Source organism: Propithecus coquereli, unplaced genomic scaffold (genome assembly GCF_000956105.1).
Source record: "Propithecus coquereli isolate 6110/MARCELLA unplaced genomic scaffold, Pcoq_1.0 Scaffold461, whole genome shotgun sequence".
NCBI classification, from domain to species: Eukaryota; Metazoa; Chordata; class Mammalia; order Primates; family Indriidae; genus Propithecus; species Propithecus coquereli.
The window spans coordinates 1,318,308-1,345,130 of NW_012150408.1; the positions used below are offsets into that span (position 1 = coordinate 1,318,308).

A 26,823-nucleotide genomic window follows, 5' to 3' on the forward strand; every position below is an offset into this window, starting at 1 on the left:
ATTTTTGTGCCAGTACCAAGGTGTTTTGATTATTACAGCCTTATAATAAAGTTTGAAGTCTGGTAAGTTGATACCTCCCATTTTGTTTTTATTGCCTAGTATTGTTTTTGCTATGCGGGGTCTTCTCTGGTTCCATACAAAGCATACCTTTGTTTAATTTTTAATTGATTTATCTTTTTATTGTTTCGTAAGAGTTCTTTATATAAATACATTCTTAAATAGATCTTTTAAAATTCCTTATTCAATGGCATCTTTTCTCTTTACCATATCCTAAAACTCTATAAACTGTCCACCCCATTGCCTTGCCTCATTTATTCATTCAGTCGGTATTTACCGTCCATCTACTGTGTGGAAGGTATTGTCCTCTGCACTCTTAGGTATATTAAATGAAATAAAATGCCCCTGCTTTAAGGAGCACAAAGTAAAGAAGGAAAGGAAGCACTCGAGTGATAAATTTCTATGATGTTCAGAGGAAGAAGAGATGACTTTCTGATTGATTGAGGAATCAAGGAATACAGCCTGAAGGAGGTGGCCTTCATAGGATACGTAGACTTAAAATACAAGAAGATTGGGGGAGAACCTGAAAAAAGATCTTGAAGTTAGACAGTGAGTTCTCTGGAATGGTGACACATCTAATTTAGCTTGTAGGGCTGAAATTTTCCGGGCTCCAGAAGAGGAATACTAGAAATAAAGACTGGAGCGGGGGTTGGGGCCAGCTGTCAGTCTGAGTGCAGAGGCAGTCTGGGCAGTGTTTTCTCAGTGATGGGCAAGCCACTGGACATTTGGGGTTAGGATGGGTTGCCATGCTGCGAATGGTGCTTTGGAGACTGAGCTCACAGAGCTGTGTAGGATGATGCAGGGCAGGGGGGTGACTGAAAGCAGCTCTCCTGGGTTTCTATCCTGGGACCTATATACGTGTGTGTTAGAAGACAGGAACTCCTGTAGTTAAGAAACTCCTGTGAAAGTTGTTTAATCTCGTGGTCTCCAAATTTATTTCATTGCAGGGTCACCATTTTTTTTTTTTTTAAAGTATAACCTCTAAGGTACGTACTTTGGGTTTTGTTGTCTTAGTTCAATATTGTACAAGCAATAATTTCATAGTAAATGTTGGTTAGTTGGTTGGTCCCTTGATTGATTATAGGTTTATGGACCGTAGAATTGGATCACTAATTCCAAGGGCTGGAAGGAATGTAGATATTAGCTAGTCTCCCCCCTTGTCACAGGGAGGCCCAGAGAGGGGACGCACGTGCCCATATTCACCCTGTCCTAAACAAAGGAAGAGTCGAGATTGGAATGCAAGTGTCTTGACTCCCAGACCAAACGTTCTCCTCAGTTTTGCTAAAATAATTTTAATCTCACCACATACACAACAGTTACAACTCCTGCTCTGAAACACAGGCGTTGGGCTAGGGTCCTCTAGGGTGGGGCCCCAAAGATGAATAAAGGCACATAACTGACCAGACCTGACCTTCTGTCTGGATTCTTTTCCTTCCATCCCCTCAGTTCCTTTGCTTTAAGCCTCGTGTGGGGTTGCACAGTGTTTACGAAGAGGTGTTTGTTAGTCTGATTGGCAGAGGCCTTGGGTTCTTGCCTCCGGTTAACCTGTTACCTGTATGACCCTGGGAAGGTCACTCCATGTTTGGGGGCACAGTTTTCTCATCTTTCAAATGAGGCAAACAGTGTTTACAAGGCTCCTTCCGGCGCCAACATTCTGAGATGCTGATGTGCTACAAACATGCACATACCCATCGTCTCTAGGGCACCTGTTAGAGGCTCATATCACAGCCCCTAGAGGAGGAGCACCCCTGTGGTTCCTTCAAGTGTCCTGTATCCCCAGCCTTACCTCCGGGTTAGAAATCTGCAGTGTTGAGAGGATTCCTATGTGGACTTTTTTCCTTTCTGTGTCAGACATCAGCAATTCAGTCTCAAAGATAAGCGTTGCGTCACTTTGATGAACTTACAATGCAAACAGGCACAAGCATTTTTACTAGGATGGAAATTGGGGAGTGGAGTAGCAATGCTGTGCTTGACACAAGAGTTTTGATTTTTGTGTAACAACATATGCTGGCATTGCGAGTGCCTACTCCTTTTTTGGAGTGATTTGAGTGTGTCTCAGTGGTGGTTGTTTTCCATAGCAACTCTCGTTACTACACAGCTAGCATCTGATGAAATGGTGACCAAAGCTCAGGGGTCCATGCTGAGCCCAAGGACTCCTCATCCCCTCAAATCCCTGCCAGAGGTGTTGAGAAACCCTGGGTGGGAGGATGGCAGTCGGTGCCATTTTGGTGAGGTTTGCAACTGCCGAGTTCCTGGTGGGGAGGAGGGGGTCTTGTCAGGGCTCTTCAGAGAGTCCGCTGGGCTTGGGCTACTGACGCTTTAGGAGGAAGCACCAGAAAGAAGGGGGATATTTGCAAAGAATATTTGCCAATTTATCAAGGGATAAAGATCAACGCTGCTTTGTTTTTTATAAAACCAAAAATTACTAAATAGGAAGTAGAGGCCAACCAAACATCAGACTGAATTTCCCAGTGTAGCAGCCTAGCATAGGGCCTGTTTTTCATGTATTTCATTCAAAATGGAAAGTTCCAGTTTACCTTGGGGCCAGAATCCTTAAGAGAAATCCTGCCTGGAAGGGGGTGTATTATGGGTCACTGTACATTTGCTAGTTTGTATCTTGCTGGCTACATTGGCAAAGTTATTATTTTTCCTGGTAAACACTCAGGTTTTTTCCTCCTTTCCCCAACAAAATCGTATTTGTCGTGTGTGCATGAAGTAAACAACTGTCCACACATCTGTGATGATATGAAAATTAGTGGTGGCGAACAAAGATTTCTTTTCTTGGGTACCACAAGGCCTCAGATGAAGTTGCCTTTATCCTAAAATTACTCTCAAGTTGTGACCAAGTGGAAACAAAATTGGTCAGGCCTTGAGACCAAAATGTACAGCACAACAAAAGGGTTATTATTTGTGAAAAATTTAGGTACTCCCTCCCCATATGACTTAGAAAATTTGAAGTTTTTTTCTTAAAGTAATTATTACTGTTATTGTAATTTAGAAGATACACAACCCTTTATCATTATGAAAGGTTATGCTTATTTTAACTAATAATGAGGCACAAAGTTATGGCCTGTTATATAGCCTTTTAAAACAGTAATGAAAAATACCAAGATGTCAAGTCAAATGAAAATTTATACACTAATACGCGTGTCTAACTTGGAGAAATGTTTTGAGAACTACACCTATGTATTATGCTTGTGATAATTTATACACTGAAATTTTGTACTGATGATAATGATAATATTTTTAATGTGCCATTTTTAGTGTACTGTAGGAAGAAAACGCTTACTTCCCATTAAACAATGTATTTTTTTTCTTTTTCCTTTGGGGGCAAATATGTGAATTATTAGCCCATAAATTTTCCTCATTCTTTTAAAAAAGAAACATACCAAAAAATATAATAAAAACCTAACAAGCAAGAAAAGTGAGGTTGGCGTAGTGGTTTAACGAAGGCAGCGAGGTCATTCTCCTATAGGTATCGAGTTGAATGCCCACACGTCAAAAGACCTTTGATGCTTTAAATTAACTTTTGAGATTGTTTATGCCAAATACTTTTTGCTGCCCCCCCCCATTTTATTGCAACTTTTCATTTTAAACTCTGCCCTAAAGAGTGATTGTGCTAGAAACCATGCTGATGTAAAACGTCTCATGCTTGGCAGCCAACTGCACACTCAGACCGTGTTCTGAGGATGGCCGGCAGCCCCGTCATATTGCCAAAAACTTTCCACTGGGAGTAGTTTTGCAAGGGGCTGGGCGGGCGGGGGAGCCCGGGGGACGGAGATGGGGGCCTTTCTCCTGCTTGGTGACTACATCATCTCTTTCTGCGTAGGTGAAGCTGCTCTTAGGGGAGAACCCAGAATGCAGACGCTCCCGGTGGCCTCTGCCCTCAGCAGTCACCGCACCGGCCCTCCCCCCATCAGCCCCAACAAGAGAAAATTCAGCATGGAGCCAGGTGACGAGGACCTAGACTGTGACAATGACCACGTCTCCAAGATGAGTCGCATCTTCAGCCCCCATCTGTGAGTTCCTTTGTTCTTATTTTGGTGTGCGCCATGCTGGGGCCATATTTCTTTTGCAACTTTGTGCTGATTATGAAATTATTTTTATGCATTATTTATAAAGGATATTATTTATAAAAGATAAATAGTGCTTATCTGCTAAGAAGAGGGTATTAGACCAATCCTGATAACTCATGGAGAGATGAAACCTTATTTCTTTCTGGCTTGCTGGTGTGACCTTTCATGTGTTTTTCTCCATGGAAGTTAAGGTTCCCTTGGAGCTTCTGGGGGTAGTTGTCCGATAAACTTGGCATTTTCTCGCCTGTACTGATTGTCATTAGGAGAATCAACGTTTTGTGAATGTCTTTATGCGCTGGAGAAGCAGAAGGAAAGGTCGGCACCTGGGCAGACTTCTGTGTAGTTTTTTACTTAGGGGTCTAGGATTATGCACATTAAGGAATATTCATTCTCACCTTATATGCTCACGGTGTGAACTTGAGACCTTCCTGAGAGGGAAAGCAGCTTCTTGTGTTCATGATAAGGTGCTTCCCATCGTGTCTGATGTCAGCCTGTGGCCGTGCTTGGAGAACCAACCTTGGAGCCAGGAGACCTGGGTGCCAGTCTTGATCTGCCACCAACATGCTCTGCCTTCCTTACACGAATCGCTTCCATTCTCTGAGCCTCAGTTTCCTTATTAGTGAAATGAAGTATTTGAAGCTAAAGTTCTCTATATCTGTGTGACATCCCCACGATTCTATTTGAAAGAGAACTTGCTTCTGTGCACCGTATCCTGGCTTCTTCCCGCCTTGCACTCTCTTCTCAGCACACAGCCCCCTTCACAAAAGGAGCAAAAGCTTTTCCCCAAATTTTCAGGACTTGAAGACACCCCTCAGAGACTGCTTGGGCAGTTGTGCAGGCAGTAGGTGTTGATACAGACTGGTGCCTTGTCAGTCGTGGTGAGGTTGCTGTGATTATTGTAAGGAGTAGCTTTGTATGTCCAGGTACAAGGGTCCTACTCCTTGTCTACTCCCCTGGCTCTTACCCCAGAATAAACTAATGTCATTATTCGAGATGCTCCTCTTGGCCAGCCCTGCTTGCCCAGGGTCCTGCTATGTGGGGCGGGAGGGCAGAGCGGAAGGGTGTCCTCCTTGCAAGCTGTGCCCGCGTCCACAGCGAGAGGTAGCCCCAGCTCCCGCCTCTGCTGCCTCAGCTCTGGCATCCTCGAATTCCACTCATTCCAGTCTGCTTGGACTGTTGTGTGCAGTCATAAGACACTGACAGAGGTATTTATCCTCAAATAAATCACTGTAGTGTTAGTCAGAGGCTGAGCCTGCAGTCTGGAGCGCTGGAATTTGCTACAATCAGGAATCCAGCAGCAAGGCGCTGCAAAACAATGAGCTCTCACAAACAGGGAGAGGCTTCTCGCTTAAAGCCCGGACCCTTAGCTGTTTGGAGTTCATTCTTTTATTACTAAGAGTTTCTTGTTCCCTCCCATCCACTTTTCCCAAACCCGAATGAGACACATTTGGTCTTTTTTTTTAAGAAGAAAGAGGGAGGCTCCCAAGACAGTATATTTTGTGATCAAACAGGCCTTAGTTTAAATCCTAATTCTGCCACTTACCAGCTGTGGGGCTGTGGACAAGTCACTTAATTTATCTGGGCCCAGTATCCTAATGGCAGTGATAATAGTTAATGAATAAAACTACTGTGAGAAATAGAGTTAAAACATGCAAAGAGCTTGGCACAGTACGGCGCTCAGTATATGGGAACTATTAAATTTATTAATTCCCTTATTCAGATATTGGTAATGATGAGAATAAGAATACATATATATATGGTAAACTGAATGTTTGAGAGTGCTTGCATTTTAGTAGGAATGCCTGGTTCAAATCCGACTTTAAGTGGGGGCAGTAACGGTGCCTTCCCCACAGGATTATTTTAGGTACATTACCGATATTATTACTAAAATTTTAGAACATTTAGAAAATAATTTTGTAACTCCGTGGGTGGTTACAAATAGGACCTTGAAGTACAGGTCTGTGGTGACACTATAATAATTTTAAGTGTAAATAAGAGAAATAGAATTGCTAAATTTTATGTGCAACTTGCAATTGACATCATTCTGCCAAGTTGTGGGAAGACAGAAGCAGCAGCAACCCTGTCTACCAGACTCTCTGGACTCATATCAGCCAAGTGTCTTTTTTCCCCTCAGTTTTGTTTATTGTGGTAAAATATACATATATCATAAAATATATTAACCATTTTTAAGTGTACAGTTCAGGTGGCTTTTATAACCGTGAGAAGGAAAGGTGATCAGTGTGTGGTTAGTTGATTCTGGATGTCACTTGTTTACTATGTGGTAGTTATTAATTTTAGTAACATTACCAATGCTTCTCCTTGTGTTTTCTAAGAGCCTAATGACAGATTTCACATGCAAATTGAAAAGATGCTATATCTCTGCTTCGTGCTGTAGGGTACTTAGTAAGTAAGTATTGTTTGATTTGGTGAAATGTTTACTGTTTGAGCTATAGCATGCTCCCTCCTTTTATTTAGTATGCCTAAGTTCTCTATAATAAATTACAGATTCATATTTGGAAAGGAATAGTCTAGTGTATTTGTCTCTTTCAGAAGATTACGAAATGATTTTTGTGCTTTATCTTCCTAGAATTTGTTAATGACATGTAATGAAAATGTGATTTGTTTATCACTGAAGAGATCATGATACTTCTGGGGAAGGAGCATTACTGAAGAACAGTTTTGGCAGCTAGCTGAGAGGGTCTCCAAGATGCATGCTCTGGCTGCAGTTCGTTATAACCATCATGTGGGATATTTTCCAACAGAGATGGAGAGATCGAGTGGCTCTGAGCCAGAGTAGGAAGCTACAGAGTAGGACTGAATTCCATCTGATTTGATTTTGGGGGAGGAGGAGAAAGAAGTTTCCTTCGTGATTGCTCCAGAACTTGGAAAATCAGAATTCCTGGGCTCTTATTCCAGCCTCTTATACCCTGGGCTCATTTGTACTTGTTATTAATTTTCTTGTTAATATGGTAACCCTGAGAAATACTTTTTGTTTGCTTCTTAAAAAAAGACTTAAGACCGTGAATGTCTGTATGGAAGTTGAAAAGTACGTGCCGTTTGGAAAGAAAGTGGATTAAGGCATGGGGAAGGGGTAGAGTGGGCTTTGTCCTGTGGAAATGTCAGTGTTCTTTTTTTAATGGCCTGATATTCAAGTGTGACCTGGTATCAAGTGTGACCTGGCAGATAGTCTATTTCTTTATCGACTTGTTACCCGTAACGACTCATGGGTTCCTATTTTATTCGGGAGGTTGTAGCTGCCCCAGAGTTAACAAACAGGAGCCCTGTCCACTGGCTCCTGTGTCCTTGCTACATGTCTCCATTATTTTGTTGCTGCTGTTGAACACTTTCTTATTTTCTGGCAAACAAGATATTCTAGGCTAATCTCATAACCTACCTAACCAGCGATGGAATTAGCCATTTATCCAGGGAAGCTCAGGTTCCCTTTAGCGGGGAGTAGGATTTAGAAGCCAAGATCTGGGTCCTAGGTGTTACTGTCACCAAGTGTTAACATGGTGTTCCTTAGTACTTGTTGCTACTGTGGTGTCATTGCTTCTAGACTTGAGTTACCTGATATGGCCACAGGTGGTGATTGACATTTATAATTAAGCAAAATAAAAAGTCCGGCTCCTTAGTTGCCCTGGTCACATTTCCGGTTCAGTACCACATGTGACTGTGGCTGCCATATTGACTGCGCAGGTGCAGAGCATTTCTGCCTTCACAGGAAGTTCTATTGAGCAGCACTGTTTCTAGGCAAAGAAGCATGAAAAGAGCTAGCAAATCACAGCACTATTCCAATTGCAATCCAACTCTACCAGGTCCTTCCTTGCCCTCCCCCATTCCATATTTGTTCTTTTACCAGTAAAAACCCTGGCCCCCAACAATATCAACATATTTACTATGGTTCCATCCTACTGTACACATAAAATAGTTTCATAATTGCTATTCCGTACCACTTTGAAAAACCAAGTAAACGGGGCCAGGCATGGTGACTCACGCCTGTAATCCTAGTACTCCGGAAGGCCTAGGTGGGGAGGATCGTGCGAGCTCAGGAGTTTGAGACCAGCCTGAGCAAGAGCGAGACTCCGTCTCTACTAAAAATAGAGAAATTAGCTGGGCAAGGTGGCTCGAGCCTGTAATCCCAGCAACTCGGGAGGCTGAGGCAGGAGAATCACTTGAGCCCAGGAGTTTGAGGTTGCTGTGAGCCAGGCTGACGCCACGGCACTCTAGCCTGGGCGACAGAGTGAGACTCTGTCTCCAAAAAAAAAACCCAACTAAATAGGGAAAAAGAGCTCAAGATTTGTTTGCAGTTCTTTCTTTTCCTATGCTGGGGGTAAAACAGTCGAAGTACCAGCTGCAAAAATTACTTTCCCTTTTCTCCGTCAATATTGTTGTGTTATTTAAAATACACCGTTGTGTTCGTTCATTTCTGTTTGCATTCATTCAGTTTTAGATTTTTTCCTCCTTGTTGATTTAATTTTATTTTTTGAATATGCAAGACATTTATGTGCTTCCAAAAGTCAAAGCTGTATTAAAAAGTATGCTCAAAGAAGTGCTGCTCCCTCCTGCTGTAAGCAGGCGTCCTTCTTGTGCTTTGTTTGGTGAATTGAGCAAATACGTGAAATGTCTTTTTCTCCCTTTCTTACACACGAGGTGGCGGGCTTTGTTTCCCATTTGAACTTTGGTGTTTGCATTCAGCACGACATGGTAGAAATCTTCTCACACCAGCTCCCCGTTCTTGGTCTCAGCTGCATGGGATTCCATCGCCTGCATGTGCCAGGGTTCACTCAACCAATCCCGTGTTTGGACATTTAGGCAATTTCCAGTATTCCACAGTAATAATAGTGCTGCAGTGGATAACTTCGTGCATTCGTAATAGTGTGTGCGTTTGTAATAGGATTAAACTCTTAAAGGCACACTGTTGATGCAGTATAACAATACGCTAACTTCGTATTGGTTTTGAGACTTATTGTAAGTGGCTTGGCTGGTAGAACCTGCTGGAGGGTTCTGTGCGGAAGAGCAGTCAGTAGATGACATCGCGGAGTGAATCGGTTTTCACCTTTGTGTGTGGGTAGGTTTGTTAGTGGGATGTGCCGTTGAACTCTTTCATCAGTCACGTGTGAGAGGAAGGGAACTATGCTGAGTGCTTAGCATGGACTGGCCTGTGCTAGACGCTTGAAACATCGTGTCCCATTGAGCCCTCACAGTGAATGGGACCGTTCAAGGTAGGTAGGTATATCTGTAGCTCTCTATTTCTGTGTCTGTCTATATCAGCTCAATTTTACAGATACAGAAATTGAAGCTATGAGAGGATAATGTGTCCAAAGTGTTACTGGTGTTGGCCCTGCTGTGCGTGACTCCAAAACCAATAATCATTGATTGTGCCATATTGCTGTGTCCTACCTGTGGAATTACACGCTGCTTTAGAGATGGATGGACATCATATATTTAGGATGACACTTGACCAGTCCAATGGCTGGCATGTGGTAAATAATATTTGTGTTGAATTGAATTAGACCCTCTCTCAAGAGGATGTGCTCTTTGAGCACCTGTGCCAGTGGGAATAGGTGTCTTCTCTTTGATGAGTGGCATGCATTTGCGGAGCAGGGCAAAGCCCCTAAGCTCACATGGGATCAGAGCCATGGTCACTAACCAGCTGCGTTTCCCCAGACCCACTAAACCATCCGTAATGCACGAGGAAGGGCCTGATGAAAGAAAACGTAGTCGCTTCTCACTGGTGGTGCCCCCTTGCGACACCGTGCTGGGGTCAAGTGTGCCCATTGTCTTGGCTACCGATGGGTCCTTGAGTGCATTTTGCAGTCTCGGGGTCTTCTGTTTCCTTTGCTCCTCCTCCTCCCCTTCTTCCTTCTCCTTTGCTTTCTTCCTCCATCTACTCCCCATTGTTGACCTGTTTTTTCACCCTGGCCCTAGTCACTTCACTTTTCTCTCCATAGGAAGGGTGAATAAAAAAGATGAGAAAACAGACAAACTCAAAGCTGGTCATCCATTCAGTATGACAGAGGTTGGAGGGAGACTTTGGGATCAAGTACTGGGCATGTAATGGAAACTGAGTTTAAAAAAAGTGTGTGTGTGTGTGTGTGTGTGTGTGTGTGTATTATTAGCTAAAATGGGATTTGCAGTTTTCTCTGGATTTTGTTTACTTTTTACACTGGAAATGATTATATAAATGGGGACTCATGTTCTGGAGTATCTGTCGTTTTTGGTTTCTGGACGTAAAATCTTTGGCAACGTCACTAGACTGCATTTGGCGGCTCTCCGTTTCGTCTGTCTCTTTAGTACCTTCAGTTCGTAAGTATGTGGATGTGCATTACTGGGACTATGTATTTCACCAATTCCATGAAAGTGAGGGAGGCAATTCCTCACTTCAAATTAAAACTGAACCCAGAGGAAATTGAAATGTTGAGGTTATTTTAGTACCTCGACCCTACTAGCAACTGGGACCTCGTAAGGTAAACAACAATGTGTATTTCTAGGCAGGGCATGTTATTGTTGTGCTCACATCTACATTGGCCTTAGAGAGGGGGGAGCTTTTCATCACTGAGAATGATGATAGGTCTTGATTCCCAGCATCCAGAGCATGCTGAGAGCCTGTTACTGACAGCGACTCTCGGGTCCACATGCGTGTCCGCACTGTGCTGTGCAGCCTGGGTGCGATCGCTGCATCCCACAACTCTATGATGTGGGTACTGTTCTTGCCCCTTGTTGACAGGTGGCAACACTGAGGTTCTGTAACTTGTTCAAGGTCACACAGCTGGTAGGTCATGGAGCCAGGACTTAAAACCCAGGCTTCTGATCCAAGAGCCAGTGCTCTCAGCAGCCATGTCACATTCGTATTAATAGCCCACACCCAGCTGCCGCGAATCACTTGATACTGGACCTTAACGCCTTACCGTTTTGGAGAATTGGCAATTTGAGTGCTCCCAAAACACAACTGATGGTATTTTGGAGATGAGAGGTAGGGACTGTTCGTTTCACATGCAGAAAGAAGGATGGAGGAAAGTACAGGGCTGACACTCCAGACCCTCACAGCCCTGGCGACGTTCCCTTTGGGGACTGTGGAAGGGGAAGTGCTGTCCGGCTCCCCCAAGAGGCCTGAAGTGGCGCCTTTGCCCAGGTGAGAGCCCAGTGAGAACAAACAGGGGTTTTCTCTATGCTCAGGAAATTGCTTTTTAGATTATTTTAATTTTTGTTTAAAATCTGTGACCCACTTTTAAGTTACTGGCCCAAGCCAGTAGTAACCTTAGCCTGAAAGATTCAAACTGGAGCATTTGAAAATTTGCTTTAGGTATATGAGGACAAGTCTTTTTTCCCCTCCAGATTTCATAAATCAGAGCCTAGTGAATAGAATCCTCAACTGCGTGCTTTCTGCCATGCCTCCTTGGCATACTCCCAACTTGGGGAAGGGTTAGCCTTGCATTTCTCTATTCTTCAGGACTTCCGCACACAATCTTCTAAGAAGGGTATTTTATAGCCTTAATTTTAGTTGTCCTAAATAACTAACTTAGAAATTGAGATATTGTTAAATTAGGATTTTTTTTCTTTTTTTAATCCCCCCTCCATCATTGTAAATCAATATGTACATTTACTTTCAAAAATAAATCAGAAGACAGCCTGGGTCTTTAATAAATTAGGGAAGTAACACATTAGGGAACTCTCACCTAAGAACTGTTTCTAGTGTGAGATTTACTGTGCCCCTAACACTTTAGTCAGAGTTGTGAACCAGCCTTAACTGTGGTAGAGATGAAACTGATATTCTTGTGTCCACTCCCATGTGATGTTAACCGTGCATCTGTGTGTTCCGTGGAAGTGTTTTGCTAATGAAGTGTGGTACCTTTAAATAAAGGGTCACAGGCATGACCTGTGTTGTGTGGGTTTTCTTGTTTGTCAGGCTAGAGGCATTTTCTCATTTTCACAGTTGAGCTGAAAACAAAGACCTCCTTATCCTAGCAGGGAGCTGTGCTCTTAAGAGCTGACATCAGCCTTTTCCCAGCAGGCCTAGTTTCTGCCTTAAGAGTCTTTGCAGAGAGCTGGAAAGACAGATCACCATCTTGCTGCTGGCATTTTTCTGGCCAAATAATAACATAGAATGAAGAAATGCCAAAGGGGCCAAGAGTTGGAAAGGCAGAACGAAGGGATGGCCATCCATTTGCCTAGTCTGTGCTGTACTGGGGGTGTAGTCTTTAGCCTCTGTGGTTCTCATCTTTGCCATGGAGATTATAAAAGTGAGGTGAGAACCTTGAAAAATGAGAACTTTTTTACCAAAGAAGCATGCCTATTAAAAAGGAACATTTGGGATATATGGGAGAACATTCATTAGCATGTATAAAGTTACTTTTAAAGTGACACAATAAATTTACTGGAAATTTAAGGAAAGAAAACAACACAGGATTTTGCTCTTTTCCTCCTGGCGCCACCTGGGTTCCCTGAGTGTAAGCTCTTTTTGGAGTGCTGTTTTCACAAAGATGCTTCTGCTCTGGGCACACAGTCACAGCTGTTTTATATATAGCTGGAGGATTCGATGTTGCTTCTTGACCACACAGATCTCTTCTTATTCCGATACAAAGCCAGTCTGTCCTGAAAGTATATAAAGTGCTGCCCTTCAATACCTTAATAGATTTGATTGAAGACCAGAAAGATAACAACTAAAACATTTGCTTAGGTGTGAATATTGATGGTTCTGTTGTTTTCCTTTAGATTCTTGCTTGTAATGTGATTATTTGCCCATGCTACTTGCAACTGGAACACAGCAAGGTGGGTCACAGGCCCCATGTTCTGTATCTGTTGTAGTTTTTATTGAATAAATGGCAGTACTTGGTTTCTATCTGTTTTACTATGTCTTTGGCTTAAAACATACTCACACACACATGCACAGACACACACACACACATACTCTCTTTCTCTCTCTCTTCATTTTGAAATTTCTTCACAGATTGTCTCCAAAGCATAATTAGAGAACTTCATGTTGCGGTAATGTTCTGGGTCTGGCAGTAGCTAGAATCTGTGCCAAACAAGGGGTGTGAGTTCATATCCAAGCCTTCACAGCTCTACGGAGGCAAAACATACTGCAGCAGAGAAGGAAGCAAATTTTGCTACCATCCTCTCCTCCAGCTTATAGTACCTCTTGCCTCGTTTTCTTTGAAGAGACCCAAGGCTGGTAACTCAGTGGATCCACATAGAAACCAGCTCTAGAAACGTGGTCAAGGCCAAGTGGAAGTAACAAACCAACACATATTAGGTCAGGTCACTTTAGAAGCAGATCTGAGAGCTGAAACCTTGCTGCTTCACTAAATTGTCCGTGTTGTCGAGCCCAGCAAGGCGTGGTTGTGGGGTTTTCTAACTTGCTGGGAGTAGTGTTCTCGGCTATATCTGACAACTGCAGTGACACCCCTCACCACTGTTCATGGATTAGCCCAGAACACTCTTCCCTCGGGATGGTCTAAGGAAAACAGTTGTTCCCTGGTCATAATTTGGCAAGTACCAAACCCAGTCTTCCAGGTCTGTGCCTGCACATTAGCATATTTCAGGTTGAGAAGTCCTGTGTACAAAAACATCGTGTCGCTGAATTTCTCATGTGATCAGCCATAGAATCTGTTACGGATTGAGTTTCTAGAGCTGGTTTCTATGTGGATTCATTAGTTGCATTTGTGTGTTAAAGCCCACATTGGTCCCCAATGTGAAGATATTTGGAGATGAGAACTCTGGGAAGAGCTTAGGGCGAGATGAAGTCATGAGAGTGGGCCCTGATCTGATGGGATTGGTGCCCTTATAAGAAGAGACAGCAGAGAGCTCCCTCTCTCTCTTCCACCACATAAGGGCACAGTGAGAGGGCGGCCGTCTGCAAGCCAGGACAAGAGCCCTCAGCAGACACTGACCGTGCCAGCGTCCTAATCTTAGACTTCCAGCCTCTGAGACAGTGAGAAAATAAACATCTGTTGTTTAAGCCACTCAGTCTATGACATTTTGTTATGGCAGCCTGGGCTAAAACAGAATCCTTAATCCCTTTTTCATAAGAACTATTCTTAATATTCCATGGAGCATACTTGCCTCACAAATATTGCCTAACAAAACAAGCATTTTATTTGGTTTCAAAATTCTATTATCATAAAATTTCAGACTTGCAAAGCTCTGGTGCTGTAAAGCTTAACTATTAAAATGAAATGGTTGTGTAATCCCTTGATTTGGGACTATTGGGAGCCATCTGTAATGCTTGGGCCTTCAGGGAGATTCACCGAAGCCAGAGAGGCAGAAAACCGGAGGCCCTGTCCTCCTTTGAGCCTGTGTGTGCTTGTCCTCCAGCCCTTCCTGTCTCCCTTCCATGGCGAGTTCTAGAGAGTAGATGACATCTACTTGTGCATCCACGTCCTAGTCCAGTGCTATGTCCGTACCCACCCTTTTATTGAAACCTCTCCCTGCGTTCACTAGTGACCTAATAGTTGCCAGATTCAGGAAACACTTGCAACCGCTCATCTCTTATTTGACGTCCTCTTATTTGACTTTCCTGAAAATCTCTCTTCCCTTGGTTCCTGTGGCCCCTTCTTTGGTTCTCCTCCTGCTTCTGTGGCCACCGTGTGGGATCCTTCAGAGACTCATCATTATTGCTGTTCTCTAGGGCTCTGCCCTCCTCACTGTACAGACCTGGCTAATGAGGTCACACGCAGACCCGCAGTTTGAATTGCCCCTGCAGGCTCGTCCTTCCCAAGGCGTTATCTCCAGCTGAGGCCTAACCGGCACACCCAAAGATCCGTCCTCCTTCTGGATGTTGTATGTGCACCTCAAATTCAGCACTGTTTCCCTGTTGGTTTTAGGAGCTCCTTTCTTCTTCCAGCACTTCAGGTCTGTTCCTTGTTTTCTGTCCCTGTCTTCACGGCTAGTATAGTTCTCTTCCCATTTGCCCCGGAAGTCACTTCCTCCCTTCTACCCACCGCCTGCCGAATCAGTCTGTTAAATGTTGTACATGCAGGCACGGCCTGGCCGATAGTTCAGACCCCCAATTCCACAGCTGCGCCCTCCTTACTGGTGTTCTTGGTACTTCAGTGTCGGAGATGGTTTCTGCTAAGTGTTCGTCTCTGCTCGGAATCCTTCCACGGCTCCCCGTCAGCTCCAGGACAGCACGGAGCAGGCCCGCCTCCACGGGCTTCTGCCTCCAGGTCCTACCTGCACTCCAGCGCGAGTAGGGGGCCTGCGCACTGATGCACATACAATTCTAAAAGCTTCCTACTCCTGCTTCGAGGTTAACACATCTTGGTGTAAAACGATGACACTTGCTATAATTGTGTGCCCATCTGTCTGTCCCCTTCACCAGACCTCAAGTTCCTCCAGGCCAGGGGCTGAGTCTTGCTCAGGTCCGTGGCACTAGACACAGCACAGAGCCTGACACTGACTAGGTGCCGAGCGAAGGTGTGGATGGAACAGGAATCACTAGGAAAGTGCTGTCAAGACAGTGTTCCTTTAAGACTGAGACAGATTTTAAGAATCAACTTCAAGCACATAATTAGTGTACTTCCCTTTTCTGCCTCGTAACCTTGACATTTATTTCCATACCTGCTGGAACAGAGAGAGTCCCACTGCCCTCCCCTCCCCTCCGAGCTGTCCAAAACAGAAGTGAAGATACCTAGAACCTGGCAAAGGCACGGTTCCATCTGGATCACTAGCCCTGCTGCCATGCTTGTTTCGGATCAAACGGTCTTCTCCTGGTGTTAACTGTCAGCAGCAATAAGCCGTCAGAGTTTATCGTGTGCATGAAATGATTTTTTTTCACTTCTCTATTTATATTTCTTTTTTGTGTATCTGGCTCCAGTCCAAGCGTGGGCATAAGGTAAGGTGCACGGAAATGAGGAGGCCAGTACACTTGGGTGAGTCTCGCGGGGCAGAGCGGTGGCCGACGCTTCTGGGCGGAAGTCGGCCCCAGGAGCAGATTTGCTCCCACTGCACTAGAAAAGCAAACACATCTCTGCCCAAGCGTGTGCCACTTCTGGCGCTTTCAGATTTGCCTAAGGAGTCCTCAAAGCCGAAGTGCTTTTCAGCTACTTTCTAATAGATCTTGTTTTTGTGTTTATTTTTTTGTGACAGCTTTGTGCCTATGTCACTGACAGCCCCCCCCCCCATCCCGTGTATTGGTTTTGAATGACACTGTCATTTTGTATTAGGCAGTTGGCTTTTGAGCAGGTTACTTCAAGTGATAAAAACACAAAGACTCCATATCCTCTAGTAACTGACCGTCCCGCGTGGCCGTCCCCTGGTAATGGAGGCGTTGCCGTAAGGGGCTCCCAGGCTCAGCAGGGGTTTCCCAAGAGCCTGTGTGAAGGACATTGCTGGGTTCATCAGTGTACCGTGCTCTGGCTCCTTTGTGACTATAAAATAAAATCCAAGTTCGCTAGGGTGACCTTCAAGGACTTTGATGATCTGATCCCAAGCTCCCTTGCTCAGTATTGTCTCTCATAAGATGGTTTCCCTGGGCTTTTGTTGAAAATCTCCTTAACCACAGTTAAATTTTACAGTAATTTATTTAAATCCCTGCTATTCCTTACCTTTAGACAAGCTACACAGAGTTGCCCATGTGAGAAGCAACTCTCCTGCAGTTCAGGATGAGAATGTGAATCGTCCAACCTCCTCTGTGACTCATTTTGAGGCTAATATTTGAAACCGATGGTTTGTTGCCAACCTTGTTAGGAGTGTCAGGCCCTGTTCCTTCCCAGGGTCCTTCTCCTCATATCCCCGTGCCAGCTCTCGTAGAAGACTATTCGAGTGCTCCCAGCAAAGTGATTGTCACGTACGGTCCTCCTTGGGTGTCCATGGGGGACTGGTTCTAAGACCCTCAGGGACACTGAAATCCTCAGATGCTCAAGTCCCTGATATAAAATAGCACAGTATTCGTGTACAACTTACGCACATCCTCCCGTATACTTTAAATCACCTCTGTGTTACCTGTAACACCTAATACGATGTAAGTGCTGTGGAAATAGTTGTTACAGTGTATTGTTTAGGGAATAATGACAAGAAAAAAGTCTGTGTGTTGTTCAGTACGGACGAACCCATCCTAGGGCTAGCTGCATTTCTGATCCGCGGTTGGTTGAATCCATGGATTTGGAGCCCACAGATACAGAGGGCTGTGTCTGCCACATCAAGTCAGGTCATTCTACACATTCCATCCAAATTTGGTGACAATCTGCTCTTCCATCCTTCCTACCTTCCCCCAACCCCAACACAGATACTTTTTATTCCGGAAAAAGTTCAGGTCTCTAGAAACTTTGAGGGACCAATACAGTGAGCACTCATATGCTCTCCTAGATTCTTCAGTTGTTAGCACTCAGCCATGTTGGCCTCATCTTTCCTTCACGTGTGAGCAGTGATACGACCGAACCTATGATATCTGTTCACTTTTGATAACGCCCTTTATAGATGTTTCCTTTTCAGTTCTTTAATAATTTATTTTAGATTTATTAATACCTTTAAGTTTGAGATTCAGTAATGAGTCACATGTTACATTTAGTCATTGTGCCTTTTTGTAATCTTCAATCTGGGGTAGTTTTCCCTACTCTGCGGGGTTTGGTGGTAAGGGAAGAGGGGAACCCACACACTGCCTAGAGCCTCAGCTCCCTGAGCTCCCCCATGGAACACGCGGTGGACCAACGGCAGGGAGGTCAGGTCGCTTGTCCATCACCACTGGGAAGGATGACGTTGTAGATGACAAGTAAAGGAGGAATTTAGGATATGTGTGTGGTCAGAAAGTATGGGAAGTGTGAGCACAGAAAGAGGGGACGAGGGAAAGTGAAGAGAAGTCCTGTTGGAAGAGGAGGCAGATTTGGAACACAAGTTGGCTGAGATACATGGAATAAATTAAACACTCTTGCTCGCTCTAAGATAAATTAAATCACCTTTTCATAAAATTTTATCCCTTCCCCAAAGGCTCATCTCTGTGTCTAGCCAACAACTGCAGTAGTTTTACTTATTTTAGAAAGAATCCAGTATCTTCATTTATTCATGGCAAAAGTGGGGCATGCCACTGTCCTTTTTATGCCTAAACTCACAAAACCAAACAAAACCCTGATAGATTTGCTCTCCTGGGAGATCCCCTAATGTCTTACTTGTAAAAAAAATTCATTGGAAGCTCAGGTGAAGCCTCTTGACTGCGAAAACTGGTAGCAGTTGTGTGTGTGTTGGGGCTGTCTTCTAACCTTAGGCAGCACAATTGATACGTAATAAAAACGATGTGAAAATATTTGGTTTGATGTCAGTAACTCGTTAATGGCGCTGTGACTGCGGGAGGGTATGTAAGTAGGACCTAAAAAGTGGCTGAGTGGTGACACTTGGAGCCGGTGGGGGTGGAGGGTGCTGCCTCATGCTGGGCCCGGGCAGCACAGGGACCCACCGCCTCCTGCAGCCCGGATCCCAGGGGGCCCTCATATTTTTTCTTTTTCAAGGATTGGTTGTTCAGCTCTCTTCTTTCATTTCCAAGAAATATCACAGTATTTTTCCAGTAAATTTCCCCCTTTTTTCTTTAGCTAACTAGCCTTGTTTTATGTTGCTTGTAACAAAAAGAACTTGTTAACAAATACAGATATTTGGGTTGTTTACAATGTTTTACTATCATTTGCAGAACTTCTTTGAGTAGCTCCATCCTTGTTCATATCTCACATTTCCCATTTTTCTAGCAGTGGAGTTTCTGGGTCGGAGGCATCCATTTCTGTTTTCACTGGTGCATTCTGCCAGCTTGGGCTAGAAGGCTTGCTGATTTCATTCCCACTAGCAACTGTGTGCATCTGCCTCTCCCCCAGCATCACACCAAAAGTGACTGCCACCATTTATTTAGTTCTTATAAGTTTCGTGGGGACAAACACTGTCATTGTGTTAACTTAAATTTGTTTGTTGCTGTTGTTACTAGAAAACTTGATCTTTTCATAAGCTAATTGGTCATTTATATTTCTTCTTTTGTGGCTATCCTGTTTTTACCTTTTTAAAAAAAAAATTAGGGTGTTTATCTTTCTGTTGATATGTTACCACTCTTCCTATTAAGCATCCTCTGTCAGGTGTGTTAGGAAAATCACTGTTTCTTATGTAATGTGAACATAACTAATGGAAACTTCATCAGCTGTGTTTTTGAAATACAGATTTTTTAAAATTTGGATGTGAGTGAATCATTAAATCTCTTCTTTAATGGAAAAGGCTTCTAAAGTGTTCTAGAAAGGACTGAAACGTGTTGGGTAATAACTGTAACACATGACCAGGGAGTGTACTGGTGGTGGGATAATTGTATATGTTCTGTACATGTTCACGTGGAATGGAGAGAAGCTTACTGATTCTGTGTCACTTCCTTAGGTTGTCTGTCCAGACATTTCCTGAAGGCCTCCTGTGCGAGCACTGGGGGAGAGTGAGTGTGCATGGAGGAGGCCGCCCTGGGTGGAGGAGGAGCTTCACTGGGCCTGAGAAGGTTCCAGGCGTGCAGTGGGCAGCAGTGTGCACAGCGGGGCTAAGGGGCTGTGGCTGCAGTCCCCGAGAGGCACGACTGGAACAAGACAATGGGACTGCAGCCCAGTGTTTTCCTGGGCTGTCCTCTTTCTCCCCTTTTCGCCTCAAGGACATTTCTCACTATCACATTGAGCTTTTAGAGTATTTGTTTAATAGTCGCTTGTTGGGTACTATTAGTAAGCTCTGAAATCAAAAAAAGTTTAAATTCTGTTTTTATTTAACCATTTTACCAGATGTTTCCTGTGGCTTGACAGATGTACCATTTACTAGAAAGTTACACTCCTGAGATTTTGAATGTTGTGGACACTGTTGCTATAGACAATGGCTCTGTCAGGGCAGGATTTGGAAGACAGCTTTCACATCGTTTTGGGGTTGAAGATGTGTTTTTTCCCCCGAAAAGAAATGCTATTCTCATAATCTGCTTTTATCTTCTCTGTTACAATTCTAATCTCTGGTTTATAAAAGACTATAACTGGTTGATCAGAGTTTATTCCAGTAAATACCCTAGTGCTTCAGTTGGTATTACTTTCTTTTTTTTTTTTTTTTTTTGAGACAGAGTCTCACTGTATTGCCTGGGCTAGAGTGCCGTGGCGTCATCCTAGCTCACAGCAACCTCAAACTCCTGGGCTCAAGCGATCCTCCTGCCTCAGCCTCCCGAGTAGCTGGGACTACAGGCATGCGCTACCATGCCCGGCTGATTTTTTCTATATATTTTTAGTTGTCCGATTAATTTCTGTCTATTTTTAGTAGAGACGGGGGTCTCACTCTTGCTCAGGCTGGTTTCGAACTCCTGAGCTCAAACAATCCGCCCGCCTCGGCCTCCCAGAGAGCTAGGATTACAGGCGTGAGCCACCGCGCCCGGCCTGGTATTACTTTCTGAAAGCAGCCAGGGCCAGGTACATCTAGGTCTTGCTTGCAAAACTCACCTGGGTCTAAAAGAACCCAGGTAGTGGGCAGGTGAAAATTTAAATTGAGCTGAAAATCTGTAACTGATGCTCCACTTCTTTGGGCTACTTGATGCTGGGATATGGTTAGGAAATCTGCAGACTTGACAATTATTTGCACCCACCTAAAGCTCAGAGAGACAAACCCAGGATGGCTGGTGGTACCTTTTCCTCTCCAGCACCTGCAGTTGGCATTTCTGGGCATCTTGAGTCCTGATAGAAAAGCTTGTTGTCTGGGATTCTGCAGGTGGGGGAAGGCAGCAGGAAGTTGCTTCCTGCAACACACAGCGGGACTGGAGTTGCGGCTGCACAGAGGAGAATCTGGGTTTTTTGACATTCCTTCTCCCAGGGGCCAGCTGCAACTGTGCTGTGGAATTGCATCTCTCCTGCGGAGCCAGCTCACTTCTCCAGCAACCTTCCTTTCCTGTGTTTTGTTTAGCCTTACTTTGGAATTTTATAAAAGCCTTATGTTATGGAAGATGGGGAAACAAAGAAAGAGGAAATCTCATGCTATAATTCTGACAGCAGATCTGTTTTCTCACCAAATGGAACTGTAATGATGCATGTAACGTCCTGGCAAGACCCACTCTGTAGATAAACCCTCCCAGGAGTTCCTAACCTATCCCAGGACCCATAGGAAACTTTTCTTGCGATGCGAGGGCAGCCGGGGGCAGCCGGGCCCCTTACCTCCCAAACCGTCCTTTCAGGGGGGACTTTTATTCTGACAGGCGCGCCCGTCCAGTTTGGTGCCTGGGACTGCTTGCCAAGTTTGTGAGGCCCAAGGCTTTCTTGTGGGAGGACGCTGGGCTGTCTTCATGCTCTTTGGCAATGATTAAAGTGAGGTTAGTACCAAGAACCCTTTCATTTTATTCCCTTATCCTTGCTTTTTCAAACCAGATGGCAACCCTGTATTTTCAGCTGTAATTAATTTAAACTGCGAGGCAGCAAGTCCTGGGAGAGGTAAGAGTTGATTTTGTCAGAAGGGACAACAGTGATTTTCCTTCGCATCCCTCCCTCCTCACCAAATGGCACCTTGTCCCAGTCAGACCCATGCCATGAACAGTTTCTCCTGAGAGGGGCCTGGAAGGGGCGAGAGGGCTGCTAAGAGGGGCTGCAGCGCTGCCGCGCGTGACACGGGGGAGCTGGAAGGGTTAACGCACACTGGTGATTGTTTCCTTTATAGACTGGAAGTACCCAAGTTTCAGGTGGTGGCTGACATGTTACTGCTAGGCCGGGCTGTCACATGACCGCCTGCAGACAATGGCGCACAGTCTGAGTGGCTGCTGATTGGGGAGCGCAGGGTGCTTTCTCTTCCCACTCAGGGCAGCTGCCAGGATCACCTCCAGAAGGGGTATGTTTTAGGTTTAACATTTATTCTTAAAGAAAATTACAAGGGAAATAAAAGCACTTGGCCACAGTTGAAGTCTGGAGGTTCTGACCTCAGCTATTTGACCACTTCCCTCCGTGGAAATTTTACTTGAGTCCTTCCTCTGTAAGTTGCCGTAGAGTGCAGGATCAATTAGAGATTGAGAGATCGTTCACATATGATAGAAAATGAATGCTTTTGTTTCATCTCCTGGTAACTTGCAAGATAACTCCACACAGCAGCCTCTCCTCCCACCCTTCCTTCCCCTGCTTGTTCTGAATGAAACTGAGCTTAAAATGGAGAGCGAAGGACTGGACTGCTTGAGAGCTGAGCGTCCAGGTGCACTCACCTGCCTGCACAGATGGGCACCACCAGGTTTCAGTTTTACGGTTTGAGAAACGCACTTTCAGCCATCATGGAGGAGTTGCAGAGTGAAGATGATCTGTTAGCGATGATGTAGGTGCCAAGCACTTCGTAAAACTGTACACAAATGTTATGCAAATGGTAGTTATTACTGTTATTAACATTAGCCATCCTCAGACGACTTGAAGCAATTTTTAAAGGCTCATAGTGAGAAATGAGAACCACAAGTATGTAGCTCACAAGTCTCCAAAACGCTCACTGTTGATTACAACATCATTGACTGCAGTTGGTCCCTGTGTGTGTTTGAGTTCACTGAATTTAGTGAGTTGGGTGGATGTTTGTTGTTTATTTAATTTTTATGTCAAATGTTTACATTTTTCGTGAGCATTTCTCTTGTGAACCCCTTGAGCTGTTTTTACAAAGCCTTGCAATTTCTGTTGTTGTGGACCAGACCTATCCTTTTGGAAACCTTTTGTTTTTCTCTGGAAGAGAGGACCAAACATGGAATGAAAAATGCATCCTGTAGTTCCAACCTCCTTTACCACCAATGGCTTGTCAGAACTTCCAAGGACTGAAAATTACACGGAATTACCATATAATTCAGCAATTCCACTTATAGATATATACACAGAATAATTGGAAACGGACTCAGATATTTGCACACTCATGTTCGTTGCAGCATCATTGTGAATAGCTAACAGTTGGGAGCAACACAATTGCCCATCACTAGATTAATGGATTAACAAATGTGGTCTACGCATACAATGGAATATGATTTAGCCTTGAAAAGGAAGGGAATTCTGACACGTGCTACACCATGGAAGAAGCTTGAAGACATTATGCTGAGTAAGTCACAAAAGGACCGTATGATTCCATCTGTATGAGGTACCTAGAGTAGTCAACGATCATAGAGACAGAAACTAGAATGGTGGTACTGGGGAAGGGGGAAACGAGTTAATGTTTAATGAGCACAGGGTTTCATTGTGGGATGATGGAAACGTTCTGGAGTTGGGTGGTGGTGATGGTTGCACAACCTGTGAATGTGCTTAATGCCACTGAGCTGTACCTTTAAAAGTGGTTAAAAAAGTGAATTTTATGTCATGTATAGTACTTTACTGCAGTAAAAAAATAAATTTAAAAAACTAGGACCGATGATTAATTGAGTAAACATTACTGAGTCTGTTACATGTAAATTTTTTCTATTCCACGCTCTCCTGGAAGGAGCAAGGTAGCAAAGCAGAGGCAGGCAGCTTGGAGGACAGACGTTCGGCTCTCCAAGAATACGCTATTAGGTTCCCAGTTAGGCGAGAGTTGCAGCGCGGTGACTGTTGGGGGTGATAATTTTAATTTAAAGAGTAGTTAAGGCTGGGCGCGGTGGCTCACGCCTGTAATCCTAGCACTTTGGGAGGCCGAGGCGGGCGGATTGTTTGAGCTCAGGAGTTCGAAACCAGCCTGAGAAAGAGCGAGACCCCGTCTCTACTAAAAATAGAAAGAAATTAATTGGACAACTAAAAATATATAGAAAAAACTGGCCGGGCATGGTGGCGCATGCCTGTAGTCCCAGCTACTCGGGAGGCTGAGGCAGGAGGATCGCTTGAGCCCAGGAGTTTGAGGTTGCTGTGAGCTAGGATGACGCCACGGCACTCTAGCCCGGGCAACACAGTGAGACTCTGTCTCAAGAAAAAAAAAAAAAAGAGTGGTTAAGATTAACAGTTGCCATTTGGTTTTGGAAGCCCTCGCAGAAAGGAAGAGTGCATGACACTTGGGGTATTAGGGCATGGTCCTCCTGGATTCCCCAAAGGTATTTTTAGAACCATCAAGCCAAGGGTTTGGGGGATACCACTTCAGTGATACTACGATGAAGCTACGTAGACAGCTCAGGGAAAGTTAGTTCTGAATTCTGTGCAGAATTTGAAAAGGGAAGTATTTTAAAAGAAATACAGTTTTATAATTCAGAGATGAAATGGGCTGTCAGTACTGTTTTTTTAATCAGGTCCCTTGGGAGCTCTGCTTTAAGAATAGAGATTGATTTGTACTTAGCCTATCAATTGTCAATATATTAATAGTAACCTTTCTAAGCACCTGGGGGGTCTTCACAATAATCTTTCCTTTAAAGTAATTTAAATCTTATTTCTATAATGCAATCTATATTTTTAAAAAAAGCAAAAAGCTTAGCCAGCCCTTTCCCCTACTTTTTGGAAAGATGGAGTTCAGCCCGGACTGCCTGGGTGCTAAGAGGCGATGCTGAGAATTGACACATTACGTGGTTTGCTCCCAGGTGGAAGGTCCTTAAGGTCCTTCATTATTACTGTCTTGAAGAATATATAGTAGATGCCTCAAGGTCCTTTATTAGATGGATATTTAATCACTTCATATACTCAATGCTTAAATTTTCAAAGCTTCAAATGAAGCTCAATGCTTCAAATTTTCTTAGTATAGTTGTAAAATAATTTAACTGCATAGTTTTTTTGTTTTTTTTTTTTTTGTTCGCAGAGTCTCTGAGGTTAGCCAGGATAGGTGAGCAACTTTAAAAGAAAACCAGCTTCCTAAATATTGTTCAGTGCTAAATAATTTCGTCAAATCAGAGGTTATCCTCTAATATGAAGAAGTCCATGAAGTAATTTGGAACTGGTTACTGCCAACCTCAGGACTAGACACGTGGGACGGCTGCTGGCATTCAGGTGGGAATGTGATTGTGTGGAGGGGACCGTTGTGAACCAAGTGGCACAGAAAGGAAATGTGGTTGTCTTTGATAGGCATGCATGTGCGGGAACTCACTGCACCTGTTCTTTAGTCAATACGGGTCACGACGCTGAATTAAAGGGAAGAAAAGGCTGGAGGATTTTAGGCTGCCGCACACTGACCGTGACGTGGGTGCGGAAGTGACTCCCGGCATCTTGGGTTGTTTTGTTAAAAGTCTAGTTTTAGTGCCTACAGGTCCAGGAAAATTCCTGATGTTGAATGTTCTGCCTCAGTTCTTACTCACCAGGCCATATACCCTGATTTTTAGCTCAGAACTGTGCTGCCATAAATGGAGGGGAATGAACCTTTTCCTGTGTGCTCTGTTCCTTAGGTTGCGTCTGGACGATTAGGGCTAGTCCTAGGCGACCCCCTTCAAGATGAGTGTTCGGTTGCAGAGCACGCAGCATGGGTGACAGGATGGATGAGGGTCGCGTGTTGGAGTGATTTAAGGTATTCTGTGTGGTGAAGAGAATTCTAGGCATAGCGAGGCTGACGCTGAAACAGTTTTCCAGTAGCTGCAAAAGGAAATAGAATTCATTGAATTTTTCCAAAAGGGAGACCTGGAACCAAAGAAAAGTATTGGAAGATAGCTTTCATTCGTCATAAGGAAGAACTTTACATTGAAGCTTTTCATAGTCGAGTGAATGGCCTGAGGAGGAAGTAAGTGTTTCTTAGTGTTCAAGAAGTGGCGCTGGGGTTCCGCGTCTGCCCCCGTTACTTGAGCCATTTGATCGTGAAGCTCTCTCCCTCTGAGTAGGACAGAGCATCCAGTCTTTTCACTAACCAGTTTTATAATACTTCCCAGTGATTTTCTGCATAATGTGGAGTAAAAACCGAGAGGGAACCTTCAGGAGATAACACAGGACCAGCCGAAAGAAGGGAGAGAGGATGGCTCACGGAGGTGTTCCCAGGCCATTCATTTCTGGCGGGTTTGTGACCGCTGGGGTTGTCCTCGAATTTCTCCAGGAACCTGTGAGCCAGATGCTGCCCCAGGCCACCCAGCGTCATGAGTTTCCTCTGTCTTAGTCACACCTGTTGGTGCTGGCTTCTCCCAAAAATGTGTTTGCTTTTTGGTTGGTTGGTTCACAAAATAGTCATATGCTGGGCACTATTCTAGACACTGACTTATGGAAACTTCTGAGCAGCCCACACTGCATAGAGTCACTTTTCCTGTTTGTTTCACTCCAGGCGTGTCTGGAAGGAACATGTCTTCTCTCCTAGCCTTGGGTTGGTGGATGCTTCCACCTCCATCCTCTGCCTTCCTGAGGTGGCATCTAAAGCAGTGGGTTCTACATGCCCCTCTTCCAGCCCAAGGGAGGCTCTGCCAGTGAGTCTGAGAGTCGGACTGATGTGGGGGGAGCGAAGCAGCAAGAACTGGGCGTCTGGGTTGGCCCTGGGAGAGCTAGGATGGTTCTGTGGTCAGATCCCTGTAGTGTCCCCTCTCTAGCCCCTGCCTCAGCTGTCTCAAGCATCCCTGAAGCACAGCAAAGCGAAATGCCAGCGTGTGGAGGCCTCTGTTGCTGTGCAGAGAGAGGTGATCTTTCCTGGGTTTTTGTCCACCTCAGATTTTGCAGCTCAGTTAGAGAAGCAAAGACATGTTTTCCATCCCTTCTCTGGTACGAGGATTCTGTTTAATGCCAAAAATATGATAGCGGTTGTATTTTTTTAAAAATACCATTCATTGAGAGAATACATAATGACAAAAACTACAACAAATTTAGTAGTGGTAGGAATTTCAAATTAATTTATCTTTTATTAATCTCATCAACATGTCTTCATTTGAAAACTTGTA

The 26,823-nt window shown here is 44.3% G+C and overlaps 1 protein-coding gene across 2 annotated transcripts in view; it reads left to right on the forward strand.

The window, feature by feature from the left end:
- VGLL4 (vestigial-like family member 4) overlaps nucleotides 1-26,823 on the forward strand; it is a 158,118-nt gene that overhangs the window by 114,081 nt on the left and 17,214 nt on the right. For both annotated transcript variants that reach the window (XM_012655161.1, XM_012655160.1), the window contains one exon: nucleotides 3,887-4,076. In XM_012655161.1, the coding sequence (XP_012510615.1) occupies nucleotides 3,887-4,076 (190 nt within the window). The remainder of the gene's footprint in view (nucleotides 1-3,886; nucleotides 4,077-26,823) is intronic.